At 43.0% G+C, this 26,373-nt stretch overlaps 1 protein-coding gene and 1 long non-coding RNA gene across 9 annotated transcripts in view; one reads left to right on the forward strand and one right to left on the reverse strand.

The window, feature by feature from the left end:
- Positions 1–10,952, reverse strand: part of LOC132400956 (uncharacterized) — a 32,378-nt gene extending 21,426 nt beyond the window's left edge. The window contains exons 1-3 of one of the 2 annotated variants that reach the window (XR_009514437.1): positions 9,131–10,952; positions 8,560–8,779; positions 1,010–3,521 (exon numbers count right to left, since the gene is read on the reverse strand). This is a non-coding gene — a long non-coding RNA (uncharacterized LOC132400956). Of the gene's footprint in view, positions 1–1,009; positions 3,522–8,559; positions 8,780–9,130 lie in introns of those variants that run through there. The other variant, XR_009514438.1, reaches the window with a different exon arrangement.
- Positions 10,953–15,783: 4,831 nt separating this feature from the next.
- Positions 15,784–26,373, forward strand: part of LOC132400957 (WD repeat-containing protein 26) — a 143,650-nt gene continuing 133,060 nt past the window's right edge. For all 7 annotated transcript variants that reach the window (XR_009514439.1, XR_009514441.1, XR_009514440.1 and 4 more), the window contains exons 1-3: positions 15,784–16,080; positions 17,699–17,798; positions 17,881–17,937. Coding sequence is in view for 4 of the 7 variants with exons in the window: in XM_059982564.1 (XP_059838547.1) it covers positions 15,791–16,080; positions 17,699–17,798; positions 17,881–17,937 (447 nt within the window). In the remaining 3 variants the exon portion in view is untranslated. The remainder of the gene's footprint in view (positions 16,081–17,698; positions 17,799–17,880; positions 17,938–26,373) is intronic.

The raw sequence follows: 26,373 nt of genomic DNA on the forward strand, positions 1-26,373 counted from the left end.
GTTACGGGAATTCGTAACAGTTGGCACAGGTTTTCCAAGCCCTACCAGGTACTGTATGCCAAGGCCTGATGCCTTGCGAGAGTTCACCCTCTTGAAAGATGTTCTGATGTCAGCCTCCAAAACAAACATCACAGGGTCACCAGATGCTGCAGAGATTTGCACAGGTGTGATTCTATTCTCACTTTCAAAGCCTGCATAAAAGGTGTTGAGTTCATCACATGCATTCATGATGTTAGGTTCTGCTTTGTAGAAAGTAATGGCCTAGAAACCCTGCCAGAACTGGCATGCATTTGATTCCATCTCTAATCTCAATCAGAATTGTTTTTACTCTTTTAAAATATCCTTCTGTAAGTAAGACCTTACAAAATAGGAGCAGAATTAGGTCATTTGGCCAATCGAGTCTGTTCCACCATTCAATCATGGGTGATCTTTCTCTCCCCTCCTCAGCCCCAGTCCCTGGCCTTCTCCCCATAACCTTTGATGCCGTGACCTATCAAGAATCTATCAATCTCCACAAATACACCCAATGACCTGGCCTCCACAGCTGCCTATGGTAATAAATTCCACAAATTCACCACCCTCTAGCTGAAGAAATTACTCTGCCTCTGTTTTAAATGGGTTCCCCTCTATCCCAAGGCTTTGCTCTCTTGTCCTAGACTTCCCCACTATGGGAAACATCCTTTCCACATCTACTCTGTCTAGGCCTTTCAACATTCGAAAAGTTTCAATGAGATCCCCCCTCATCCTTCTAAATTCCAGGCCCATAACCATCAGATGTTCCTTATATGACAAACTTGCATTCCCAGAATCATCCTTGTGAACCTCCTCTGAACTCTCTCAAATGTCAGCACATCCTTTCCTAGATAAAGAGCCTTAGACTGTCACCAGGTGTGGACATGGCCCAAGTGCGGAGTGAGAGACACTGAAGCAGGTTGATAGTTCACAGACTTTAATGCGAACAATGTTAAAGCGAAAAGAAAACAATAAACACTAGGCCAAACAGGGCTATTAACTCAAACTCTCAAATGGAAAATGAAGCCTACACTGTGGCTGAAAAGAACAACTAATAATAAAACGAATACCGCTAGTCTGCAGTGTCAGTTGACTCAACAGTCCAATTTCTCAGGCAAGGCAGAATGCAGGCAGTGCAATGTTGCTGTATCAAAGTCGCAACAAATACTATGACGGAATGAATGGAGTTAAATATTATCACAATGAAATATGTAATAATTAACTAACACGTGCATATTCATGAGCACAATTGTCACATTTGCTGCGTTGCCAAATCTGTGGTTGTGACGCAGACTGTTCAAAATACTCAAGATGGGCGTTACCAGTACCTTATAAAGCCTCAGCATCACGTCCCTGTTTTTGTATTCTAAACCTCTTGAAATGAATGCAAACATTGCATTTGCCTTCCTCACCACTGACTCTACCTGCAAGTTAACCTCACTGCACAAGGACTCCCAAATCCTTCTGCATCTCAGATTTTTGGATATTCTTCCTGTTTAGAAAATAGTCCACACATTTATTTCTACTACCAAAGTGCATGACCATGCATTTTCCAACATTGTATTTCATTTGCCACTTTCTTGCTCATTCTCCTAATCTGTCTAAGTCCTTCTGCAGCCTTCCTGTTTCTTCAACACTACCTGCCCCTTCACCGATCTTCATATGATCTACAAACTTGGCAAAAAATCCATCTATTCCATCATCTAAATTATTTATATACAGCATAAAAAGAAGTCCTAACACTTCTGCAGATCACCACTAGTCACTGGCAGCCAATGAGTAAAGGATACTTTGATTCCCACTCACTGCCTCTTATCAATCAACTAATGTTCCAACCATGTTAATAACTTTCCTGTAATACCATGGAAACATAGAAAACCTATAGCACAATACTCATCCTTTGGCCCACAAAGTTGTGCCAAACACGTCCCTACCTTAGAAATTACTAGACTTACCCATAGCCCTCTATTATTCGAAACTCCATGTACCTATCTAAAAGTCTCTTAAAAGACCCTATCATATCCACCTCCACCACTGTTGCCGGCAGCCCATTCCACGCACTCACCACTCTCTAAGTAAAAAAATTTACCCCCGACATCTCCTCTGTACCTACTCCCCAGCACCTTAAACCTGTGTCCTCTTCTGGCAACCATTTCAGCCCTGGGAAAAAGCCTCTGACTATCCATACGATCAATGCCTCTCATCATCTTATACATCTTTATCAGGTCACCTCTCATCACTCCAAGGAGAAAAGGCTGAGTTCACTCAACCTGTTTTCATAAGGCATGCTCCCCAATCCAGGCAACATCCTTGTAAATCTCCTCTGCACCCTTCTATGGCTTCCACACCATTCCTGCAGTGAGGCAACCAGAACTGAGCACAATACTCCAAGTGGGGTCTTAACTTGTTAAGCAACTGCATGTGTCGCACATTGTCAAAGGCTTTCTGAAAATCCAAATATACAACATCCACTGCATCTTCTTTATCTATCCTACTTGTCATCTCCTCAAAGAATTCCACAAGTTTGTCAGGCAAGACTTTCCCTTAAGGAAACCATGCTGACTTTGTCTTATCTTGTCCTGTGTCACCAAGTACTCCATAACCTTATCCTTAACAACTGGCTCCAACATCTTCCCAACCACTAAGGTCAGGCTAACTGGTCTATAGATTCCTTTCTGTTGCCTCCATCCTTTCTTAAAGAGTGGAGTGATATTTGCAATTTTCCAGTCCTCTGGCACCATGCCAGAGTCCAATGATTTTTGGAAGATCATTAGAGTGCCTCAACAATCTCTCCTGTTACCTCTTTCAGAACCCTAGTGTGCAGTTCATCTGGTCTGGATGACTATTACAAGGGAGAAGGTGCTCAAAAAGCCATAAGAACTAGAGGTGCAAGCTCAGTTCAAGCAGGAAGCACAGATTTTAGCACTCACAGCAACATTTCAGCTGCTCACCACAGACAGCCAGAATCAGACAGCAACCATTACCATGCTCTCTGTCACTGTTCAGCAACTCACCATGGTCAGCCAGAATCAAGTGGCAGCCATTACTGTGCTCTCTGCCGCTGTTCAACAGCTCACTACTGACAGCCAGAATCAGATGGCAGTCTTTACTGCTCTTGCTCCCACAATTCAACAGCCTCCAGCCAAGGCAGTCCCACTCCCAGCATCAGCACCTCCTTCTTCCTCTTTTATAACAATCTTATTCACCTCAGCCACCATGCCGCAACTCCCGTGATAGAGTCCGGACCAGAACTGAATATTCCTCCTCTGGCAGATACTTTGGTGACCGCAATGATCACAGGAATTTTCCAAGCCCAGCCAGGATGGTTCTGTGATGATGTGTGTAAACAGGCTGACAAGGTGAATCTTTTAGGTGGACTCCCGCTCAGCCTGTTCATCGCTCTACAGGAACAAGATTCCCTTGCAGCCCCGTCTTTCCAGCAATTTGTAGTTGAGTTCAAGAGAGCATTTGATCTTCCATTGTGGGGTCAGGAGGCTGCTCACCAACTCCTGCACAAGAGAAAGGGCATAGTGCATGACAAGCAGGACAGCCTGGATGACCTGATAAATCTGCCCATTTGAATTGACAACCGGGCAACTGAGTGGAAAAGAGGATATCCATTAGCCGATTGATTCTCCCTGCAAGCATCTTTCCCTAATTGTGTAATGCTTGCTCCCAGCATCCATATTGTGGAGGTCCCGGATCCATGAGCTTCAAACATTTATGACTCCAGCCAGCCAGGAACCTCATAGATATCTCTCTAGCTCAGCAGTTAATGTTAAGACTCTGGATGGTCAGTCTCTGGGTACCAGCAAAAACCACCTTTTACAGAACCCCTCCAACCTGTGCTAGAAGGCAACCATAGGGAAGAGCTCTCCTGCTATCTTCAAAGTTCAATGTAAAGTTTATTAACAAACCTCATACATGTTACTAGATACAACCCTGAAATTCATTTTCTTGTGCAGATACGCAGCAAAACTATAGAATAGTAACAGGATCCATGAAGACAACAAACTGTACAAATGCAAATATAAGTAAATAGCAATAGATAAGAGAACAAGATAATGAGATAAAAAGTTCTTGAAAGTGAGATCATTGGTAGTGGGAACATTTCAAAGATGGGGCAAGTGAAGTTGAGTGTAGTTATCCCCTTTTATTCAAGAGCCTGATGGTTGAGGGGTCATAACTGTTGTTGTTCTGTTGATTTCCCTGAACTACTGATAGGATACCATCCTTTTTTGTGCAGGATGTGTTTGGTGTTTTTCTCTGAATGACTTTCATGTTCTTTCTTTGTTTCATGGTTATCTGGAGAAGACAAATCTCAGAGTTGTATATGGATACATACTTAGATAATAAATGAACCTTTGATATTATAGCTGAGTGTGGTTCTTCAGTAAAACCAGGCTGTGTCATGACTAGCCTGTGGGACATTTCTCCCAATTTAGAAACCATGTCTCAGATGCTTGTGAAAAGTACTTTGTAAAGTAAGCTGGGTTGGTTGAGACTTTACCTTGTGTGAATTTGATGTCTAGGTGTTCCTAGCATTTCTTTATCATAGCCTTGGACAGGGAGAGGAGCAGATGGAAAGGGTGACTATTTAATAGGGGGTGGAAAATTATGATACTAATGGGCAGGAATTTGGGAATGTCACTTTGGAATGAATGTACTCTTGGAAATGCACAATGCAGAGGTGAAGATTATTTAACAAGCACTTGCATGGGATTCTGGATAGGTTTATCCCATTGATGCAGGAAAAGGATGGAAGGGTGAAGGATGACAAGAGATGTGCAACATATAGTCAAGAGGAAGGGGAAAAAAAGCATATTCATGGTTTAGGAAGCAAGGGTCAGAAAGGACACTTAAGAGTTATGAGATAGCCAAGAAGGAACTTAAAAATGGACTTCAGAGAGCCAGAAGGGCACATAGGAAGGCCCTGGCAAATAAGATTAAGAAAAACACCAAGACATTCTACATGTACGTGAAAAACAGAATGACTAGAGTGAGGAACAGGACAAATTATGGATAAAAGAGAAAATGTACCTGGAGTAGTGAATACTTTGCTTCAGTATTCACCAGTGAGATAGACCTTGATGAATGTGAGGTCAGTGTAAAATAGACTGATATGCTAGACATGTTAATGTAAAGAAAGAGGATGCACTGGAACTTTAGAAAAGCATTAGGATAGATAGGGCCAGATAGGATGTATCCAAGGTTGCTACACGAAGCAAGGGAAGAGATTGTTGTGCCTTTGGTGATGATCTTGGCATCCTCACTGGCCACAGGAGTAGTGCCTGAAGATTAGAGTGGGAAATGTTTTTCCTTTATTCAAGAAAGGGAATAGGGATAACCCTGAGAATTATAAACCACTGTGTCTTGTGTCAGTGGAGAGCAAACTATTAGACAGGATTCGTAGAGCCAGAATATATGAGCATTTGGAGAAGCATAGTCTGATTAGGGATAGTCAACATGGCTTTGTGAGGGTCAGGCAATGACTCATGACCATGATTGAATTATTTGAGGAAGTGACAAAACATATCGATAAGAGGAGAGCAATGGATGTGGTGTATATGGATTCTAGTAAGGCATCTGAGGGCTGGCTGGTGGTGTAGTGGCATCAGCACTGGACTTCAAAGCAGATGTTCTTGAGTTCAAACCCCGCGGGGTCTCAACCTGGGCAGCAGCAGCAGTGTCTGTGAGGAAGAAAGGCCTGGCATTCTACTTCCATATCTTGCCATGAAAACCCTATGGTCCATGAGGTCACAAAGAGTTGGACTCCACCTGACTGAACAACAACAACAACAGCAAGGTATTTGACAATTTTCCTCAATGTAGGTATGGAAGCATGGGATCCAGGGAAACCCAGTTGTATGGATTCAGAATTGACTCGCTTACAGAAAGCAGAGGGTGGTAGCAGATGAAATGTATTCTGCCTGGAGGTCAGGGGCAAGTGGTGTTCTAGAAGGCTCTGTTCTGGGACCCCCATTCTTTGTGATTTTCATAAATAACTTGAATAAGAAAGTGAAAGAGTGGATTAGTAAATTTGCAGATGACACCAAGATCGGAGGAGTCATGGATAGTGTAGATTGTTGTAGGTTACAACAGGACATAATGTACAGCTGGGCTGAGAAGTGGCAGATGGAGTTCAGCCCAGAAAGGTGTGAAGTGATACACTTCGGAAGAACAACTAAGGCAGAATATAGGGTTAATGGCAGGATTCTTAACAGTGTAGAAGGACAAAGGAATTTTGAGTTTGCATCCATAGATCCCTGAAAATTGCAGAGCTAGCAGATAGGTTTGTTAAGAATGGTGTGATGGCCTTCATTAGTTCAAGAGCTGCAAAGTAATGTTCTAGCTCTATAAAACCTTGGTTAGACCACACTGGTTGCACTGGCTGTCCTGACGAAGGGTCTCGGCCTCAAACATTGCCAGCGCTTCTCCCTATAGATGCTGCCTGGCCTGCTGTGTTCCACCAGCATTTTGTGTGTGTTGCTTCAATTTCCAGCATCTGCAGATTTCCTCGTGTTTGCACTGGTTGTATTGTGTTCACTTCTGGTCACCTCATTATAGGAAGGATGTGGAAACGATAGAGAGGGTGCCGAAGAGATCTACCAGGATGCTGCCTGGGTTAGAGAACATGTCTTTTGAGGAAAGGTTGAGCAAGCTAGAGCTTTTCACTTTGGAGAGAAGGAGAATGAGAAAGCTGTACAAGATGATAATAGGCATAGATGGAGTGGACTGCCAGAGACTTTTCCCCAGGGTGGAAATGGCCAACATGGGTTGCCATAACTTTAAGTTGTTGGGAGGAAAGTGTAGTGGAGGATGGGGTAATGCCAGAGGCAAGTTTCTTTTATACAGAGTGGTAGGTATGTGGAATGCACTATCAGGTTGATTGATGGTAAAGGCAGCTACATTAAGGATTTGCAAGATACACTTAAATAGGTGCATGATTGAAAGAAAAATGGAGGGCTCTATGAAAGGGAAGGGTTAGAATGATGTCAGAGTATGCAGGTTAAAGTGTTGGCACAAAATTGTTGGCTAAAGGGCTTGTACTGTTCTATGATGAATGTTCTATGTTCTTATAGTATTGTCCCAGTTGAATAAATAAAGCTATAATTACGATATCTTGTCATCATAAATTCTGATATTCACCTTATCCAAAGACTGGATTTACTCAATTTTTGCAGTAGATATACTGCTGAGCCATTACTAGCAGGTGGGTGTAAATAACCTTTATTGCTCCTGGACTAGAATTTAATACTAGCAAAGAATTGTAACTATTATACAAGATGCAGTTGTGGTCACATCTGGAGTATTATGAATGGTTTTGATCGCCTTATTGCAGAAAGAATAAACCACTGCTGAAGACAGTCCAGAAGAGAACCAGGCTAAACCCTGGGATGAGAAGGTTATCCTATAAATCCATATTCTTTTGCTAAGAATGAGGAGCGATTTATTGAAACATCTTGTGATATTTCCACTAATTGGAGTGATGAATAAGGGACATTCTACAAGATAATGGGTGGATTCCTGGAATTCTCTGCCTCAGAGGGCTATGGATGTTAATTCACTAGAAGTACTTAAAGAGGAGATAGATAAGTATTTGAAACAATGTCAAACTGAGTAAGTGAGGAAGTGAAACAGAAGAGATATTGAGGACTGAAACAGATAAATTGTTGTAGAAGCCAGATTGCCTCCTACTGTAGATATTTATATAGTATTCTGTGTACTTACAGACTTAGAAATTTGTCAACAAAGATTGACCTTGTGGGAGTGTTTCTTTTTAATATAAAGGAAGACAGATTAAAAGCAGAGGCTGTGGAAAGATCAAATTAATGTGAACTGCAGACTTTAAAACGCAAACAGAAGGTGCTGAATTATCAGTGACTACATTTAGATTATGCTTCAGACACCTGTAGTACCTTACTCCCAGGGTAGAAATATTAAATACCAAAAGACATCCATTTAAGGTGAGGGGGAAAAGTTTAAGGAAGATATCCGGCTAAGTTTTCTGCACAGAATGGTAGGGACCAGGAACAGGCAGCCAGAGGTAGACATGGCAGCAGATACAATTGTAATACTCAACACTGTGCTAACAGATAGTGAATATGCAGGAAATGGAGGGAATTAGTTTAATTTGCCATTGTGTTTGGCACAGATATTGTAAGCCAAAGGGCCTGATCCTCTGCTGTGCTGTTCTACATACTACGTAGCTCCAGCACCAGTGAACCAGCAATGTAGCTTTCCCCAAATCTTTCAAATCTGCTTTAAGAATAACCATTAAGTTTATGCTTGATATGAAAGTCCCAAATCAAATACCCTGTTCCAAGCTTTGACCTGAATAGGCTACCAGATACATGGAGAAATGGGTTCAAGTCTGACATGACCCTTTTTGAAAATAATACAATATTCTCATAAACTCCTAGAAATCTTTGGTGTCTGTCTACTCAAAGTGGAGAAGGAGCATTCATGATGATATTGAAAACACTAGTCCGTAGATCAGGAGTACATGGCAGCTCTGTGTAAAGGCTGAAGGTCCAACCTACTCACCTGCCTGACTCATCAGGGAGCTCCTGTCATCGTGGGGAGAGTTTCTTCAGAACCTATAGAGCTGGCCTAGAAGCGAGTCATTCTCCATCTCAAGAGACTACCAAGGAAGATTTCTTAAAATTATTTTTATAGCCTTGGTGGAGTCCTGAAGCTGTGAAAGTGTTAAGAGCGTCTCTTCTTTCTTGATCGGTGCTGGATATTTATTGACAGGATAGTGGCTCTACAGAAAAAAAGAAGATAGTGGAGTAACTCAGCAGGGCGGGCAACATTTGCAGAGGGAAATGGACAGTGGATATGCAGTGCTGCCATAAGAAAGCAGCATTCATCAATGACTCCCCACCATCCAGGCCATGCCCACTTCTCAATACTACCATTGGGCGAGAGGTACCGAAGCCTTATGTCCCACACCATCAAGTTCGGGAACAGTTATTACCCTACAACCATCAGACTCCTGAACTGGCATGGATAACTTCATTCACCACAACTCTGAACTTATTCTATGACCCATAGATTCATGTTCAAGGACTCTTTACAACTTATGTTCTCAATTTTATTTTCACTTGCAGTTTACCTTTTTTTGCACATTTGTTGCTTGTCAGTCTTTGCCTTTTATAAAATTCTATTGTATTTTTCCTGTAAATGCCTGCAAGAAAACAAATCTCAAGGTAGTGTATGGTAACATATATATACTTTGATAATAAATTTACTTCGAACATTTCAGGCTGAAACCCTTCATCAGGACTGAATAACAGAGTGAAGCTAGCTACTAAAAAGAGGTGGAGCAGGATCTGGCAGGCAATAAGTGGATCCAGATAAAGAGGGGCAATAGTGGAGAAGGGAAGAGTGGAAATAGCAACAGAAGGTGGGAGGTGATAGGTGGAGGAGACATAGAGCTGAAGATGATGAAATCTGATTGGAGGGGAAGGTGGTGCATGGAATTAAGTGAGAGGTGTGAGGAAGACAGAGGGTATTAATGGGGAAGGGATCCAGTGGGAAGAAACTGTGAGTGTTAGAGAGGACACAGGAAGGAGGGAAACAGGGTGATGGGGGCTGGGATAAGTGTAGGAAGAGTTGGGTGTATCTGGAGGAGAAAAAGAAGGGAATAGAGGGGGAAGCATTTACTGGAAGTTAGAGAATTCAAAGTTCATGCTGTTCAGTTGTAAACTACCCAGGCAGAATACATATTAATTATATTTTAAGGAGTACATTGATGTGATTCCTTCAACTACAACAGTGATTCCAGTGAAAAACATTCTAAAGTGTTAATTATAGGGTTCTTGAATTTAACCCCCATTGTATGACAATACATTTCCAACTCAGGACCTTAGAAGGGAATTAACTAGCAGTGGCATTCCCATAAACTTAACTCCTGCTTTTCTGGTGGCAGTTTTGGCAGTGCTGTTGAAGAGGTCTTGGCATGGAGTGCAATTTGTTGATGGCATATATTGCAAGCAAAGAAGCAAGATGTTTGAGATGGGTGACCTGCCAGTAGCTGCTGCCTGGCAATATTTGGAGTAACTTACTTATGCCCTTTTTCTTCTGCTAGTAATGTTCAATGGTAGTTGGCAGACCAACGTAAGGTGTGTTACACAACCTGTTGAACACCATTCAAGCACACCAAATACTTTCCTTCCAGAAAATACTATCTTTTTAAGTTTGTGCTGTACCACATCTGCCATGAAACTAACAAATTTTAGTTTATCAACAAATCCTTTGTAAAAATCATGCACTTTACACACTGACTTTGATTTACTTGTATTCTGGATGTTAATAGATACCATTGACATGGACTTCTATATTTTTGAAAAGCCCCTGCATATGATACAGTATGCCCATTTCTACTCAAGCACATTCCAATTCCACAGCTTTCTTATATATAGGACACCGTGCATAAGCTAATCTATGTTTCCTCCACAACTGCTACATTTTGACCTAATACCTTTTCCACAATAACCATAATAATGTTCTCCACCACAAATATAACACTGCCTCTTACCCCTAAACACAGTTACAACGTGACCAATCTCCTGGCACTAAAGGAGTCTCAGAGAGGGCAGCATCATACAACTTATATAGCCTAAGTTAACGAGATTTGGCAACTTTATTCCATCAAAGTTAGCTATCAGTTCTTACTCCACTGTGCAACATGTTGAAACATTTAGGGTCTACAACTTTTTCCTGATTAAATAATTTTTAATTTGGATCATGAATACATCTAGAAGTGCTCCTGTAATTACTCTTCAAAGCCACAGCTGTTCAATATAATTTCTTGATGTTACTTTCCTTCTTCCCACAGCTTCTAACCTTTTCTCATGTTGTTTACTATCTTTACAAAACACAAAGAGTGCCCCATCGCTTAAAGGCTTTGCGCCCACAATATCTCCTAACGCTTTTTAAAAATACTTAGCTAATCTAATTGGATTGACATCAGAAACCGATCCATATTCAAAGCTCAACAATACCTTAAACTCTTCCTTTCTTTTTTAAAATCCTGTCTACTGCCTTTATCACTAGACGATATTCGACTACAATGGTCAAGCAAGACACACAAATAGCTGGAGGAACTCAGCAGGCCAGGCAGCATCTATGGAAAAGAGCATAGTCGATGTTTTAGGCCGAGACCTTTCATTAAGACTGGAGAAAAAAAGATGAGGAGTCAAAGTAAGAAAGTGGGGGAAAGGGAGGAAGAACCACAAGGTGATGGTTGAAACTGGGAGGAGGAAGCTTGAAGTAAAAAGTTGGGAAGTCAATTGGTGAAAGAGGAACAGTCTGGAGAAGGGCGAATCTGATAGGAGAGGACAGAAAGCCACAGAAAAAAAGTGAAGTGGGGAGGAGCACCAGAGGGAGGTAATAAGATGAGAGAGGGAAATGGGAATGGAGAATGGTGAAGGGGAGAGGAGGGCATTACCAGAATTTTGAGAAATCAATGTCCATGCCGTCAGTTTGGAAGCCACCCAGATGTAATACAAGGTGTTGCTCCTGCAACCTTAGAGTGGCTTCATTGCGACAGTACAGGAGGCCATGGACTGACATATTGGAATGGAAGCGGGAAGTGGAATTAAAAATGGTGGCCACAGGGAGATCATGCTTGTTCTGGCAGATGGAGCGTAGGTGCTCGGTGAAGCAGTCTCCCAATTTACATTGGGTCTCACCAATATACCTGGAGCACCAGATACAGTAGATGACCCCAACAGACTCTCAGGTGATGTGTAACCTCACCTGGAAGGACTGCATGCGGCCCTGAATAGTAGTACGGGAAGAGATGTAAGGGAAGGTGTAGCACTTGTTCCACTTGCAAGGATAAGTTCCAAGAAGGAGATCAGTTGGGAGGGATGAACAGACAAGTGATCTCCACTACAAAGGTCAATTGGCCACTAGTTTTCGGTTATCCAGAAATCTGACATTTACCTTCCTCCAGCAACTCCTATCACCCAATACCATCTCCTGTTTGTACTTCCGTCTTGAGATGCCCGACATCTCACCCCTCGACCCTCCATTCACTGGCTGACATCTCACCCCTCGACCCTCCATTCACTGTCTGACATCTCACCCTATGACCCTCCATTCACTGTCTGACCTCAGTCCCTCGACCCTCCATTCACTGGCTGACATCTCACCCCTCGACCCTCCATTCACTGTCTGACATCTCACCCTATGACCCTCCATTCACTGTCTGACCTCAGTCCCTCGACCCTCCATTCACTGTCTGACCTCAGTCCCTCGACCCTCCATTCACTGTCTGACATCTCACCCTATGACCCTCCATTCACTGTCTGACCTCAGTCCCTCGACCCTCCATTCACTGTCTGACCTCAGTCCCTCGACCCTCCATTCACTGTCTGACATCTCACCCTATGACCCTTCATTCACTGTCTGACCTCAGTCCCTCGACCCTCCATTCACTGATCTCAGTCCCTCGACCCTCCATTCACTGATCTCAGTCCCTCGACCCTCCATTCACTGATCTCAGTCCCTCGACCCTCCATTCACTGTCTGACCTCAGTCCCTCGACCCTCCATTCACTGGCTGACATCTCACCCTATGACCCTCCATTCACTGGCTGACCTCAGTCCCTCGACCCTCCATTCACTGGCTGACCTCAGTCCCTTGACCCTCCATTCACTGTCTGATATCTCACCCTATGACCCTCCATTCACTGTCTGACCTCAGTCCCTCGACCCTCCATTCACTGATCTCAGTCCCTCGACCCTCCATTCACTGATCTCAGTCCCTCGACCCTCCATTCACTGTCTGACCTCAGTCCCTCGAGCCTCCATTCACTGGCTGACATCTCACCCTATGACCCTCCATTCACTGGCTGACCTCAGTCCCTCGACCCTCTATTTACTGTCTGATCTCAGTCCCTCGACCCTCCATTCACTGTCTGACCGCAATCCCTCGACCCTCCATTCACTGTCTGACATCTCACCCTATGACCCTCCATTCACTGTCTGATATTTCACCCTATGACCCTCCATTCACTGTCTGACCTCAGTCCCTCGACCCTCCATTCACTGTCTGACCTCAGTCCCTCGACCCTCCATTCACTGGCTGACATCTCACCCTATGACCCTCCATTCACTGGCTGACCTCAGTCCCTCAACCCTCCATTCACTAGCTGACCTCAGTCCCTTGACCCTCTATACACTGTCTGACCTCAGTCCCTCGACCCTCCATTCACTGATCTCAGTCCCTCAACCCTCCATTCACTGATCACAGTCCCTCGACCCTCCATTCACTGATCTCAGTCCCTCGACCCTCCATTCACTGGCTGACACCTCAGTCCCTCGACCCTCCATTCACTGTCTGACAGTCCCTCACTCCTCCATTCACTGTCTGACCTCAGTCCCTCGACCCTCCATTCACTCTGACCTCAGTCCCTCGACCCTCCATTCACTGTCTGACCTCAGTCCCTCGACCCTCCATTCACTGGCTGACCTCAGTCCCTCACCCCTCCATTCACTGTCTGACCTCAGTCCCTCGACCCTCTATTCACTGTCTGATCTCAGTCCCTCGACCCTCCATTCACTGATCTCAGTCCCTCGACCATCCATTCACTGATCTCAGTCCCTCGACCCTCCATTCACTGGCTGACCTCAGTCCCTCACCCCTCCATTCACTGTCTGACCTCAGTCCCTCACCCCTCCATTCACTGTCTGACCTCAGTCCCTCGACCCTCTATTCACTGTCTGATCTCAGTCCCTCGACCCTCCATTCACTGATCTCAGTCCCTCGACCATCCATTCACTGATCTCAGTCCCTCGACCATCCATTCACTGATCTCAGTCCCTCGACCCTCCATTCACTGGCTGACACCTCAGTCCCTCGACCCTCCATTCACTGTCTGACCTCAGTCCCTCGACCTTCCATTCACTGGCTGACAGTCCCTCGACCCTCCATTCACTGTATGATCTCAGTCCCTCGACCCTCCATTCACTGACTGACATCTTACCCCTCGACCCTCCATTCACTGGCTGACATCTCACCCTATGACCCTCCATTCACTGGCTGACCTCAGTCCCTCGACCCTCCATTCACTGGCTGACCTCAGTCCCTTGACCCTCCATTCACTGTCTGATATCTCACCCTATGACCCTCCATTCACTGTCTGACCTCAGTCCCTCGACCCTCCATTCACTGTCTGACCTCAGTCCCTCGACCCTCCATTCACTGTCTGACATCTCACCCTATGACCCTCCATTCACTGTCTGATATTTCACCCTATGACCCTCCATTCACTGTCTGACCTCAGTCCCTCGACCCTCCATTCACTGTCTGACCTCAGTCCCTCGACCCTCCATTCACTGGCTGACATCTCACCCTATGACCCTCCATTCACTGGCTGACCTCAGTCCCTCAACCCTCCATTCACTAGCTGACCTCAGTCCCTTGACCCTCTATACACTGTCTGACCTCAGTCCCTCGACCCTCCATTCACTGATCTCAGTCCCTCAACCCTCCATTCACTGATCACAGTCCCTCGACCCTCCATTCACTGATCTCAGTCCCTCGACCCTCCATTCACTGGCTGACACCTCAGTCCCTCGACCCTCCATTCACTGGCTGACACCTCAGTCCCTCGACCCTCCATTCACTGTCTGACCTCAGTCCCTCGACCTTCCATTCACTGGCTGACAGTCCCTCGACCCTCCATTCACTGTCTGATCTCAGTCCCTCGACCCTCCATTCTCTGACTGACCTCAGTCCCTCGACCCTCCATTCACTGTCTGACCTCAGTCCCTCGACCCTCTATTCACTGTCTGACCTCAGTCCCTCAACCCTCCATTCACTGATCTCAGTCCCTCGACCCTCCATTCACTGGCTGACATCTCCGCCCCTCGATCCTTTATTCACAAGCTGACACCTCAATCCCTCCACTCTCCATCCAACCTTGACCCCTTAGCTTGGCTTCCAACTTCTTCAGATTGGCAACGGTTTGTGTCGAAAGGCGGCGTGATGACGCCACAGAGGCGGAGCTCTCCTTTCCCCGCCCCCTCGCTCGGCGGAAGTGTGGAAACATCCGGTTTGTTCAGTTGTTGTGAGGCGGATTCCATCAGGCTGTGGGTTTGTGTTGGGGAAGGACGGCGGCGACGATAACAAAAGCGTTACGGCAGGCGAGAGGAGCAGGAGGTGGTGGGTGCAGGGAGTAATGTATCCGTGACAAAGGCGGCCCAGTGAACGGACGACCATCACCGACGGATTGAGCTCGCGAGGGGGGAGGGCGCAGCGCGAGCGGCCGGCGCGGTCATCCCCAGTGGCGTCGATCGCCGCCAGGGAGCAGTGAGGGAAACCCCGCGGCCGGGTGACCGTTGGCGATCGGCGGGCGCGGAACCTTCCGGAACTTTCCGTCTCCTTCCCCCACTACCCCGGGCGGCGCTGTCAGGAGCCCCGCCCCTCCCCAAGGGGGAGGAGGCGGCGGAGGCCCCCGTCTACCGGACAAGGCATTGGCTGACACTCCGCAGTGCACTGAGCCACCACGGCGGCTGCTGCGGCCGAGCACACGACGTTCACTCTGGCCTCCTCCTCCTCTTCCTCCGACTCGGAGAGCGGCGGAGTGTCTCCGCCCCCGCGGAAGAAGCAGCGAGCGACGACGGCGGCGGAGGGCGAGAGTGGTCCCGGGGCGGCCCACTGCGGAGCTCGACTAGGCCCCAGCAACCCTCCAGGTAACTTCGGTGGCCTCCTGGGCCTTGGAGGAGGAGGAGGCGGCTCCGGGCGCCCGGTTCCCGGCGTCATGCAGGCCAATGGGAACCAAGGCGGCGCGGCGGCGGCGGCGCAGAACGGGGACGCAATTGGCCAGGCCGGGCCCGGGGAGGAAGCGACTGGGTCCTACGGTATCACCCCCTCAGCCGCTCACTCCAACGGACTGCCCTCTTCCTCCGCCGCCGCCGTCGTTCACCTGGTGTCCGGCCCCGGCGGTGTCAGCCCTGACCAAGCGACGTACAAGAAGAAGAAGCGCTTGTCCCAGGTTGACGAGGATGTGATCCGACTGATTGGACAGCACCTGCATAGCCTGGGGCTGAAGTGAGTGTAACTCCGACCTTGGGCTGCCATGTCGGTCCCGGGATCCGCTGGAGGGTGGGCGCTGCTGCATGTTTTAAAACTGTCAAAAACTAAACCAACGGTGACTTGCGGCCCATTGTGTCCGTGCTGCTCAAAGAGTGGCTGCCCAGCCTTTCTAGCCATCCAGCCTCAGCCATTTCAAACATATCATTTTGTTTCGTTTGTTACTATCATAGTCAAACATGCACATATATTACAAGATGGGGGTAAACTTTCTCTCAGACTCCTGCCTTAGATTCTACTCATTGCTTTAAATCTCTGCTCCTTGCTGAGTAAAGTAGGTCTTTCCTCATTTCATGTGTTTCACTGTAGTCACCCTGCTGTATTGGTTTCTAGGAAAGCAAGTTCAAGCCTTTACAAGGTAACTAGGATTTTATAGTCGCAAAGTCTTTGTAAGCTGTGTTCTATCATCATCTCCCCCCGCCCCAAGTGCAATATCTTTATTCTGACCATACCTGTACACAGTATTCAACTTTCTAGCCTAACAAGTGTTATATGCATTTCTTGTATACCATATTCTTGACTAATCAATGGGGCATTATGTCTGTCTTTTTAATCATAATGTACTGTTCTACCTTTCAATCAGTGAGCAAACTTACTGGTGACTCTTCCCCACACCTTTTCATCTGTGTATTCCTTTGCCTTGTACACATTCAAGTTCATCATCTTATGCTTCTCTGGATTTAATTCTTTTGTTTTCTGCCATCTAATTCTTCTTGGTTTAAATATTTTTGCATGAATTTAAACTGATTTTTATATTGTTTGCAAGTTTCCTACATTTAAATCTAATTCATTAATCAATAACAGAAAGAAAGGTAGTTTATACAGAATCTTATGGAACCCCACTGGTGGTAACTATGCAGTCAAAAAACCACCTGCGAATCATTGTGTTCTGCTTTTGCCCCAGAGCCAACTTTGGATCCAATTTGCTACACTCCCTTGTCTTCAGCTGCCAGCCATTTGAAACCTTGTCAAAAGCCTGTAGAAACTCTGGCTGTATAATAATCAAATAGAAATGCTTCTTTAGCTCAAATCTTATAATTGTCTATATAAAAATAAATATATTCTGTAATAATATTGAGTAATAGCTAGTTTTAACTGGTCCAGAATACTTAACATTTTGATTAAGATGTTCCTTCCTGCTACTGTATATTTGGTTTAGTCTGGAGCTTGGATTTCAAAAAAGAATCAAATGATTGAAATTTTGATACGGGTTCCTGGGAAACATTGTTCCAAGTTGTATCCTTGAGCCATATTTCAATATTTGGGAAAATTGTCAATGTTTTGTGATTTCTAAGTAATATACCTAATGATACTCAATTTTTACCTTTGACTTGTACAGGTTGTGCACAAGTTGTACCTAAATCTTTGCACACAAATTATACAGAACTTGCAGGGTTGACTAAGTCTTGACATGGATTTATTTTAAAATAACATATTTCACATTTTGTTCTAGCAATCTTAAATGCTAAAATAATAATGGGAGCATGTGATTAAGTTGTCATCAGAACTGTGTTCCAGCTTTCCTTTACAGTACTGTCATTGGGGTTCAAGGTTTGAAGTATTTCTCCTCTTATAGCCAAACGGTGGATCTTTTGATGCAGGAATCGGGCTGCTGCTTAGAGCATTCTTCCGCTACTAAGTTTCGCAATCACGTTATGGAGGGAGAATGGGAAAAGGTAACGTTCAATCAGCTGTCTCCACACAGGTTCTTTGTCTGGTGTGCATTGGGCTGCACTAATCAGTGTTTTTTGTTAACAGGCCGAAAACGATCTTAATGAATTGAAGTCTTTGGTGCACTCACCTCATGTGATTGTGGTAAGGAACAATAAAAGTTGCAGAGTGAGATTTTTATTTTGTTTTTTTTTGGGAATTCATGATGCTGAACATGTCAGGATGATAGGGCAGTGGTTGAATGAAGTGTTCAGCAGAGGTATATGTGTACCTTGATTATGTTTGTTTTGGGGATATAATTTATGTAGCATTAGGGGGATAGAAAGCCTTGTGTTTGTGTTGGATTAGCAGTGAGAACAAAAAATGATCAGATGCTTGTCTGTTCCAGCTGATTCATTTGTTTTTGCAGAGGTCGAGTGTTTCCAGAGCAGTTGGGGAGGGGTGGATTGAGAGAACAGGAAATATGTTAACCCTTTCATGGCTTCGGTAGTAAGAACTAAAGTGATGTGGATTCTAGAAACTTCCATCTATGGTGTCAGATATCTGAGCTTTACAGCATTAGCATTTTATAGTTTAATTGTGGAACTATTAAGTGCTCAATGTTTAGTTCAATGGTCAAAATATCCAACAACACTAGTACGTTCTTGCAATCTTGGATCGCAGCTGAAGAAGCAACTTGATCTGGAGCTAAACTGCTTATTATGATACTGGTATTCAGAGGAAGTCAAGGTGGTCTAGAGTTTGTATGAAAAATGGTGTTTGGACTTGTATGAACTTCTAAAGTATACTGAATAAGTAATATTCTACACTAACTTTGCGGTTTAAGTATGTTACTTACTGTGAAGTATGTAGTAAAAGTCCATGGATGGTTCTCAATTTATAGTAGAAAAAAAGAGAACAATACATTCGGAAGGAAATTTAGAAGACAAATAACAACTGGTTACACAACAATAAAGGTGTAGATGTGGATTTTGTACCTTCCTACTTAAAAAGAACATTTTGATGCATTGAGACTTGTTAATTAGCATTGTTTTGCTTGTAATCAAGCTAATCAAGGAGATGGTTATTACCCACAGTCTTTTGTTGGACATGCCATTCAACACAAGTTGCCACTGCTGCTGGGTTGGAAATAGACATTCTGTCAAAATAGTAACGAGAGTAGAAACATACAAAATCGGAGTAAGAGTAGACCAAATAGCCTTTGTGTTTTGCTGTTCAGTAAGACAGTAGCTGGTGAACCTTCATACTTCTGCTCTTTTGTTGTATGCCCTAAAGCTTTTGTTTTGAGAAATCCATCTATGGTCACTATCCTCTGAAGAAATCTATTCTCATCTTAGTTCTGAATGTCTTGCTCCAGATCTTTAAGACAGGCCATTCCTTAACCTCCCCACCTCCAAGCCTGCTGGGAGGGGAAAACATCCTCCCTGCATCCAGTCTATTTAAGATCATAAGATATAGGAGTAGAATTAGGCCATTTAACCTTCGTCTCCGTCCTGTCTGAATTTGTTACAGTGAGATTCACAATGATTGTTCTTTTCACCATCCTGTTCTTTTCTCCTAAATCTTGAAAGTATATTTTAGGAACTTTAACTACTGATCTGCCTCATACAGAATGTTTTAAAAAATCATTGCTCTTGTGAAATAATAATTTGCAAGCTTGATTTGTCATCCTTCTCTCACAATCCCTTTTCATTATTTGTGACTCTTTTCTCTTGAGTAGGAGATTGTGGATTTGTCATACTCAAGAGATATTGACATGTTCCTAACATACTTCAGAAAAATGAGCTTCTGACACCATTGCTTCAAGACTGAGGATCGAGCTTGTAGATGCATTGTTTTGATGAGGCCGTATCTACTCATGATTATAAAATAATTACTTGAGAATATCTGATCAATGTTTGTGTGATTTTGATGTGTGCAAGTTTGCAATTGTGCTTCACTGCGGCTGTAAAGGTGATGAACTTCTGCCTTATGGACGTTCCTACGTATGAACAATTTTTGATGATATTAAATTCCAAAGTCCAAAGTACTTGCATGTGTTTTTCCTATGAACTGCAGAATTAGTTTCGTCTTTTGTCACTTTAATAATAATTGTTCTTTCATAATAATCTTGCTTTCGATGTAATTCAATTTCAATATTTTGGAGGTATATTTAGTGTGTTTGGGGTTTTTATATACATTTTCCAAACTGCAGACAAAGTCAACTTACAAACATCAGTAATACCAGGGGATGGCCTACAGGCATTTCAAGTGTTTCACTGGCAGTGAATTATTTTCTGATAGCACTCTTTGTGGTAAGTACTGTTTAAATGCAAGTTCATTATTTGTAGCTAAAACAAAGCTGACTATAGTGCTTTCATCATGGCTTCAGTGACCCATTGTCAGATTTCCAGTACCTACAGTCATTTTATTTTTATTTGCTGTGGTGCAGGCCTAGAAATCCAAAAGCCTGAACGAGCAATCCAGAGATCAGAGTTGAAATTCTAAAATTGCAACTAGGAAATTTAAATAAGTTTAATCTAGAATTTAAAAAAATAACTATGAATGTCATAAAATGCATTTAAAGTCTCCCGGGAAGGAAACCTGCGATCTTGTCTGTGAATGCAGAACTGCCAGTGTAGATAAATCATTATCTTTTGAAATGCCCTAGCATTGAGACACAATGAATAAAACTGGTTGAATTATCATGCATAAATCTTCTATAGAACCAGGAATAGAAAAGTCACTGAGTTCAGTCAGCCTAGCACAGATGTGTGTGACTTGTATTTAAGGTAGTCATGCAATAGCCTGGCAAGTCATACATGCAGATTGTATCAAATAATGCTCCAAACCCTGCAACACAATCCTTGGGTACTGGCAGGATGAAACCAACAATGCTCATGTACAGGTGGGAAAGAGTAACATTGAATTCACACTTCAAACTTGTGACATTAGGTCAGGTATGAGCAAAGAAGCCTACTTGTACATTCTTCCTTTTGGGGAATTAATTCTCTTTTTGGGGGGTGGGGGCCTGCAAAAACATAGTTACTGAGCCTCGTGTTACTGACGTCAGTGTATCATGAAGAGTTGTTTGACAACACCAGTATTGACTGAACTGTTGGTCTGGAAGGATGTATTTGCAAATTGTGTTTGTGGGTAAACTTCTTGATTTCACCAATCTACCTGTGGCATGATGGGATTGGTTGCAGTAACCACTGCGATCCTTGACTTCACAAGGAAGATGCGTTATAGCACAGTGCTGGTAATAATGGAATGGACTGAAAGTAGATCTAGTAGCTCCATACTGGGTGTCAACAATGTGCTGTGGGGCTGAAGTGTATGGCAGTGGAAAAAGTGAATCAATCTGTAACATTAGAATAAAAGCAAACTGGAAACATTCCACAGGTCAAGCAGTGTTGGGAAGAAGTAGTAAAACCAATTTTAAACCAATGCCTTTCATCAGAATTGGGAAAGAGAAAATTTAATCTTCAGTGTCAGAGGCTGAGTGAGTGATGGATGAGACAAAAGGACTATCTGTGGTAGGGTGAGGCTGCACTTGCTGTGGGATAACTGTTGGTAGCATCGAGTTGAAACTAATGACATCTAATTCACTGCCATTGATATCAAGTCAGGATCAATCATGGTTTGCATTCTAGGACAACACCTGACTTGGCTGATAATGATGTGCCAACCTGGTGAAGCTGCATTTGTGTTTATGAAATGGAGAAATTGAGTGAAATATTGTGTGTAGTTTTTCTCTCTTTATCTAAGAAATAATGTATTTGTCATGGTTCAGTATGCATTAGGCTAATTTCAATGATGGAATGCTGGATTTGCTGTTTTAGGAGAGAGAAAGTCGATTGTGTTTCCTAGAGTTTAGAAGATGAAATGAGTTTTCAAAGACAATTGAGTTCTTAAAGGACATGATAGACTAGATAAGGGAGGATGTTGCCCTTGACTGAGAAATTACTCACTGTTTACATAATCAATGAGAAAAGGTGATCGAGAAAAATATTAAATCAAAAGCTACAGCATGCAAGATGGCAAAAACTAAAGAGCTAAAAAGGGAGAAAATTGATTCAGAGTAAACTGGCAAGTGATAGAGCTTCAGTGGATATATTTTTTTTAAAAAGAAACAGGGCAGCTAAGCTGTGTGCAGACCCCTTGGAGAGCAAGACTGAGGGATTATTAACAGGAAACAACAGATAGTTTAAGCCAATGCTTTGCATCTATTGTCACAGTGGGAAAATGCTGCAAAAATTCCAAAGATAAGAGATGGCCCAGTTTCAAAAGGAAAACAAGCTCGTAATGATGTCCATCTCGCGAGATAATGTATTGGAAAGAGTTGATGGCAGTAAGGACAAGTAAGTTGTCAGGATCTCATGGTCAGCATCTAAACATTTTAAAATAAGTGGCTGTAGAAGTATCGGTTGCAGTTATTCAAAAGTAAGTTCCTGCAGGACACTAGATTGAGGGATAACTGCACATATTTGATCAAGAAGGGATGGAGACAAAAAGCAGGAAACTGCATGTCAGTACTATTTGTGTTTGGGACAATTCTTTAGTCTATAATCAAAGAAGAGTTGAGGGACCTGCAGCCTGTGGATGTAGTATATTTTGATTTCCAAAAGGCATTTGTTAAGATGCACCAGCCTTGCTCGTGGCATGAAATAAAAGTTCATGGCTTTGGGAGAAGAATTAAATGTCACCTACGACACTGAGCTGGAATTAATGGGTCTTTTTCAGAATGGAAAGATGTCATTAGTGTAGTTTTGAAGGCAACGGTGTGTAAAATATTGAAAGGCTATGGTGCCATAAGGATGTTTGCACTCTGCAAAAGGATATAGGGTTAGGAGAAATAGCAAATGCAATTTATTCTGGCAAATGTGAGATTATGGAATGGTATTAGGAATTGGAAGTCAGTCTAAGAGAGACTACTCATGAGTAGAGTGAAGAGAGAACTAGATGTTCTTATGTTTGAAGTACAAAATGTAACAGTTTGCTGCAAGTAGCTAAAATGGTAAATGTATACCTTCCCTCATTGCTAGAGGTTGGAGTTTAAAAATACAATTAATTCCTGAGAAGTGTCTTGTCTTGCAGGAATGTAGAATGAGTAATCTTATTGAGACATCTTAAGGAATATAATTTTCAATTCGTGAGAAAGTATTGAATGCAAGGTCATATTACGAGATAAGAGAGGATAATGTGTATAATAGATTGGTGTGTAGGAATTTCTTAATGCAGAAACCAGTGAATCTCAATTTCTCCACCCTAGAGGGTAGGAGGTTAGATCTGGATAGGAGTTTCCAACTAAGTTAAAATGCCTTTTGTAAGTAATGGGCAAACTATTTAGGAATGTGGTGAGGAAAGTGTTCTTAATACAAAGAACCTACCCTGAATGTCTATACAGGCTCAGTTAATATATTCAATCGAAACAGATTGACAACCTTCTGGGTATTAAATGAATTAAGAGATACAACAATGGTATTGAGCTTGGAAAAAAAACTTAATTTTGTGGCCTGATGGTCTACTCCCCCCTATTTATTATATTATCATGTTATTTTTGGTACCTGTCCTTTCCATGAATTTTCATTCTGTTTACCACCAATTTTTCAAGGACTGGTGGCTTTTTTCAGCTGGATGAATGAAAGATGACATGAGTAAGACTTTCTTTTACTATCAAATGGTTGTGTTTTAGGATGCATGACGAGCATTGTACTGGATTTAAATTTGGAGTTGTAAAGGGAGTTGGAATTGTGGTGCAGAGGTTGGTGCTGATGCTACAATAGTACAAGAGACCCATGGTTGCTGTTCATGTGGGGTTTGCACATTCATCGCATGACTATGGGTTTCCTTTCACATTCCAAAGATGCAAAGTAAATTGGTAAATGGAATATAATGGCAGAAAGAATTAAGAGTTTTTAGCATATGAGGGAGAATGATTTGAAGCAGTACAGGGAAATAAGACTAACAGGATTTCTGTCCTGGAAGCCAGCATGGGACCAATGGGCCAAAAGCTTCCTGTGTCAATAAATTATCTGAAAGGAAAATTTTATTTGCAGAACTATGGAGAGAGAATGAGAAAGTAGACTTGTTCCTGTCTAGTATGTATGGATTTATTGAGCTTAATGACTTATGCTGGTATGGAAGAGAAAGTCATCGATGAAGCAACTGAAAATTATTGTACCTAGTGAATCACATTTGGGATTGTCACCCTCCTTTCGTCAACTCCTCTCACATAATCCCACTGTGTTCCATCTTCATTATGGGGCACTGGTACTTTCATTAGATAGGCAGAGGTACCTGACAGGGCCGGTGGGCATTTTTTTGAAGTGCTGAAGTTCTGACTAGTGTCCCCCAATCCCCCACCTTAAATGGTAGTGGGTTCTAGGAGTTGGTGGATATGTTACATTTGTTTTAGCAGACATACAGCATGTTGTTGAATCATTTCTTACATACACCTGGTAAGCTCTTTTCATAGCAGATCTTAGAATAGATTATTTCCTTGGATGTCTGTCCTATAGATTGCTGAGTGTAACTGGGGTGCCCGTGATAGTTTGACGAGGGATAGACATTGTCTTGGGTTTACTTCGGCTTATAGTGTATTTGGTGGATTTTATAGTGGTAGCGTTGGTGACATCAAGTCATAGTCATAGAATACTACAGCACAGATCGTTCGGCCCGTCTAGTCCATGCCAAACTGTTATTCTGTCTAGTCCCATCAACCTGCACCCAGACAATAGCCCTTCATACACTTCTGGCAGCTTGTTCCACGTTCTCACCACCCTCTGAGTGAAGAAGCACCTCTTCATGATCCATTTAAATGTTTCACCTTTCAGGACTTTGACTCAAGACATTTCAAAACACAAGTTTTCTTCTTTTTAAGCCATTCTGTTGACTTTTGTCTTTCGGATTATTTTCTTGTTGCATTATCCAACTTCTATTAAGCTTCAGGTGACGGGCTGCTACCCTGACATTCTCCTTTAAAAATGTATTGATACAATTTTGAATTAATTGTTCCCTCAACAATTTCAAGCTGTCGAAGACCTGAGACAGCAAAACAGCCTCAAACGGCGATTCTCCTTTCACCATGCTTCGCAGTTGGGATGAGGCGTTGGTGTGCAGTGCCCTTCTTCTCCAAACTAGGCAATGTGAATTTTTGCCAAAAAATTCAGCTTTTGTCTCATCTTTCCCCAGAACATTGTCCCCGAAGCGTTGTAGAACATCCAGGTGGTCTTTAAGACATGCAGCATTGTTTTTTTTTAACGGAGAGCAGTGGTTTCTTCTGTGGTGTCCTTCCATGAACACCATTCCTGTTCAGTGTTTTTCTTATTGTGGACACATGAACAGAGACTTCAGCAACTTCTAGAGATCTCTGCAGGTCTTTTGTTGTTACCCTTATGTTCCTTTTCACCTCTTTCAGCATTACATGCTGTGCTCTTGGTGTGATCTTTGCAGGAAGCCCACACCTAGGGAGAGTAGCAACACTACTGAATTTCCTCCATTTGTAGATGGGTTCTCTTACTGTGGACTGATGAACACTCAGGTTGATGCATCTTGACAATAATTTCTCTAAGGAGCTCTGAAAGTTGTTTTGATCAAGGCATGGTGCACATAAACAGATCTTTCTTGAGAAGAGCAGTCTCTGTCAGTAAATGGACTTTGTGTTTTACAGGGCAGGGCACCTCCATAACCCACACCTTCAATCTCATCTATCTCATTGATTGGAAAGCCTGACTCCAAATAGCTTTTGTAGAAGGCATTACCCCAGAGTTTCACATACTTTACCCAACAAATACATGTAATATTGGATTGTTTTTTCAATAAATGTACAAGTATAATGTTTTGTGCTATTTAATTGGGTTCGCTTTATCTAGTTTTAGGACTTACATGGAGATCTGATCACATTTTAGGTCATATTTATGCAGAAATAGAGAAAGTTCTACATGGTTCATAAATACTGTAGCACCACTGTATACTCATAATTTTGTAAACCTCTATCAAATCTCCCCTTGTTCTCTACACTTTAGGGAATAAAGTCCTAACCTATTCAATCTTTCTCTATAACTCAGATCCTCAAGGCAACATTTTGTAAATTTTCTCAGCACTTTGTTCAATCTTATTAATATATTTCCTGTAGGTAGATGACCAAAACTGGACACAATACTCCAAATTAGGCCTCGCCAATGTCTTCTGCAACTTCAACATAACATCCCAAATCCCGTTTTCAGTACTTTGATTTATGAAGGCCAGTGATCCTATAAGCCCCATCTACTTGTGACAATACTCCCAAAGAGTTATGATCCTGTATTCCCAGATCCTTCTGTCACAGAATGCAGTGCCTGACTGCTCATTGTGTAAGTTCTACCCTGGTCTGTTCTGTAGTTTTTCAGTTTTTCATCTTTCCATCTTTATTTCAGTTTACCATCTTTCTAGATTTTCAAGATACTACCAGTAGATAGTCAAGGGCTCAGAATACTGTAACAGTAGGAAACAATGTTGTCTGGTAGATGTGCCAGGAGTGAGCACTTGATCTTTACAGTTTTTTCTTCATTCGACCACAGGCAGTGATGATGCAGTGTTGATGATGATGAATTTCTT

The sequence above is a fragment of the Hypanus sabinus genome, chromosome 10 (genome assembly GCF_030144855.1).
Source record: "Hypanus sabinus isolate sHypSab1 chromosome 10, sHypSab1.hap1, whole genome shotgun sequence".
NCBI classification, from domain to species: Eukaryota; Metazoa; Chordata; class Chondrichthyes; order Myliobatiformes; family Dasyatidae; genus Hypanus; species Hypanus sabinus.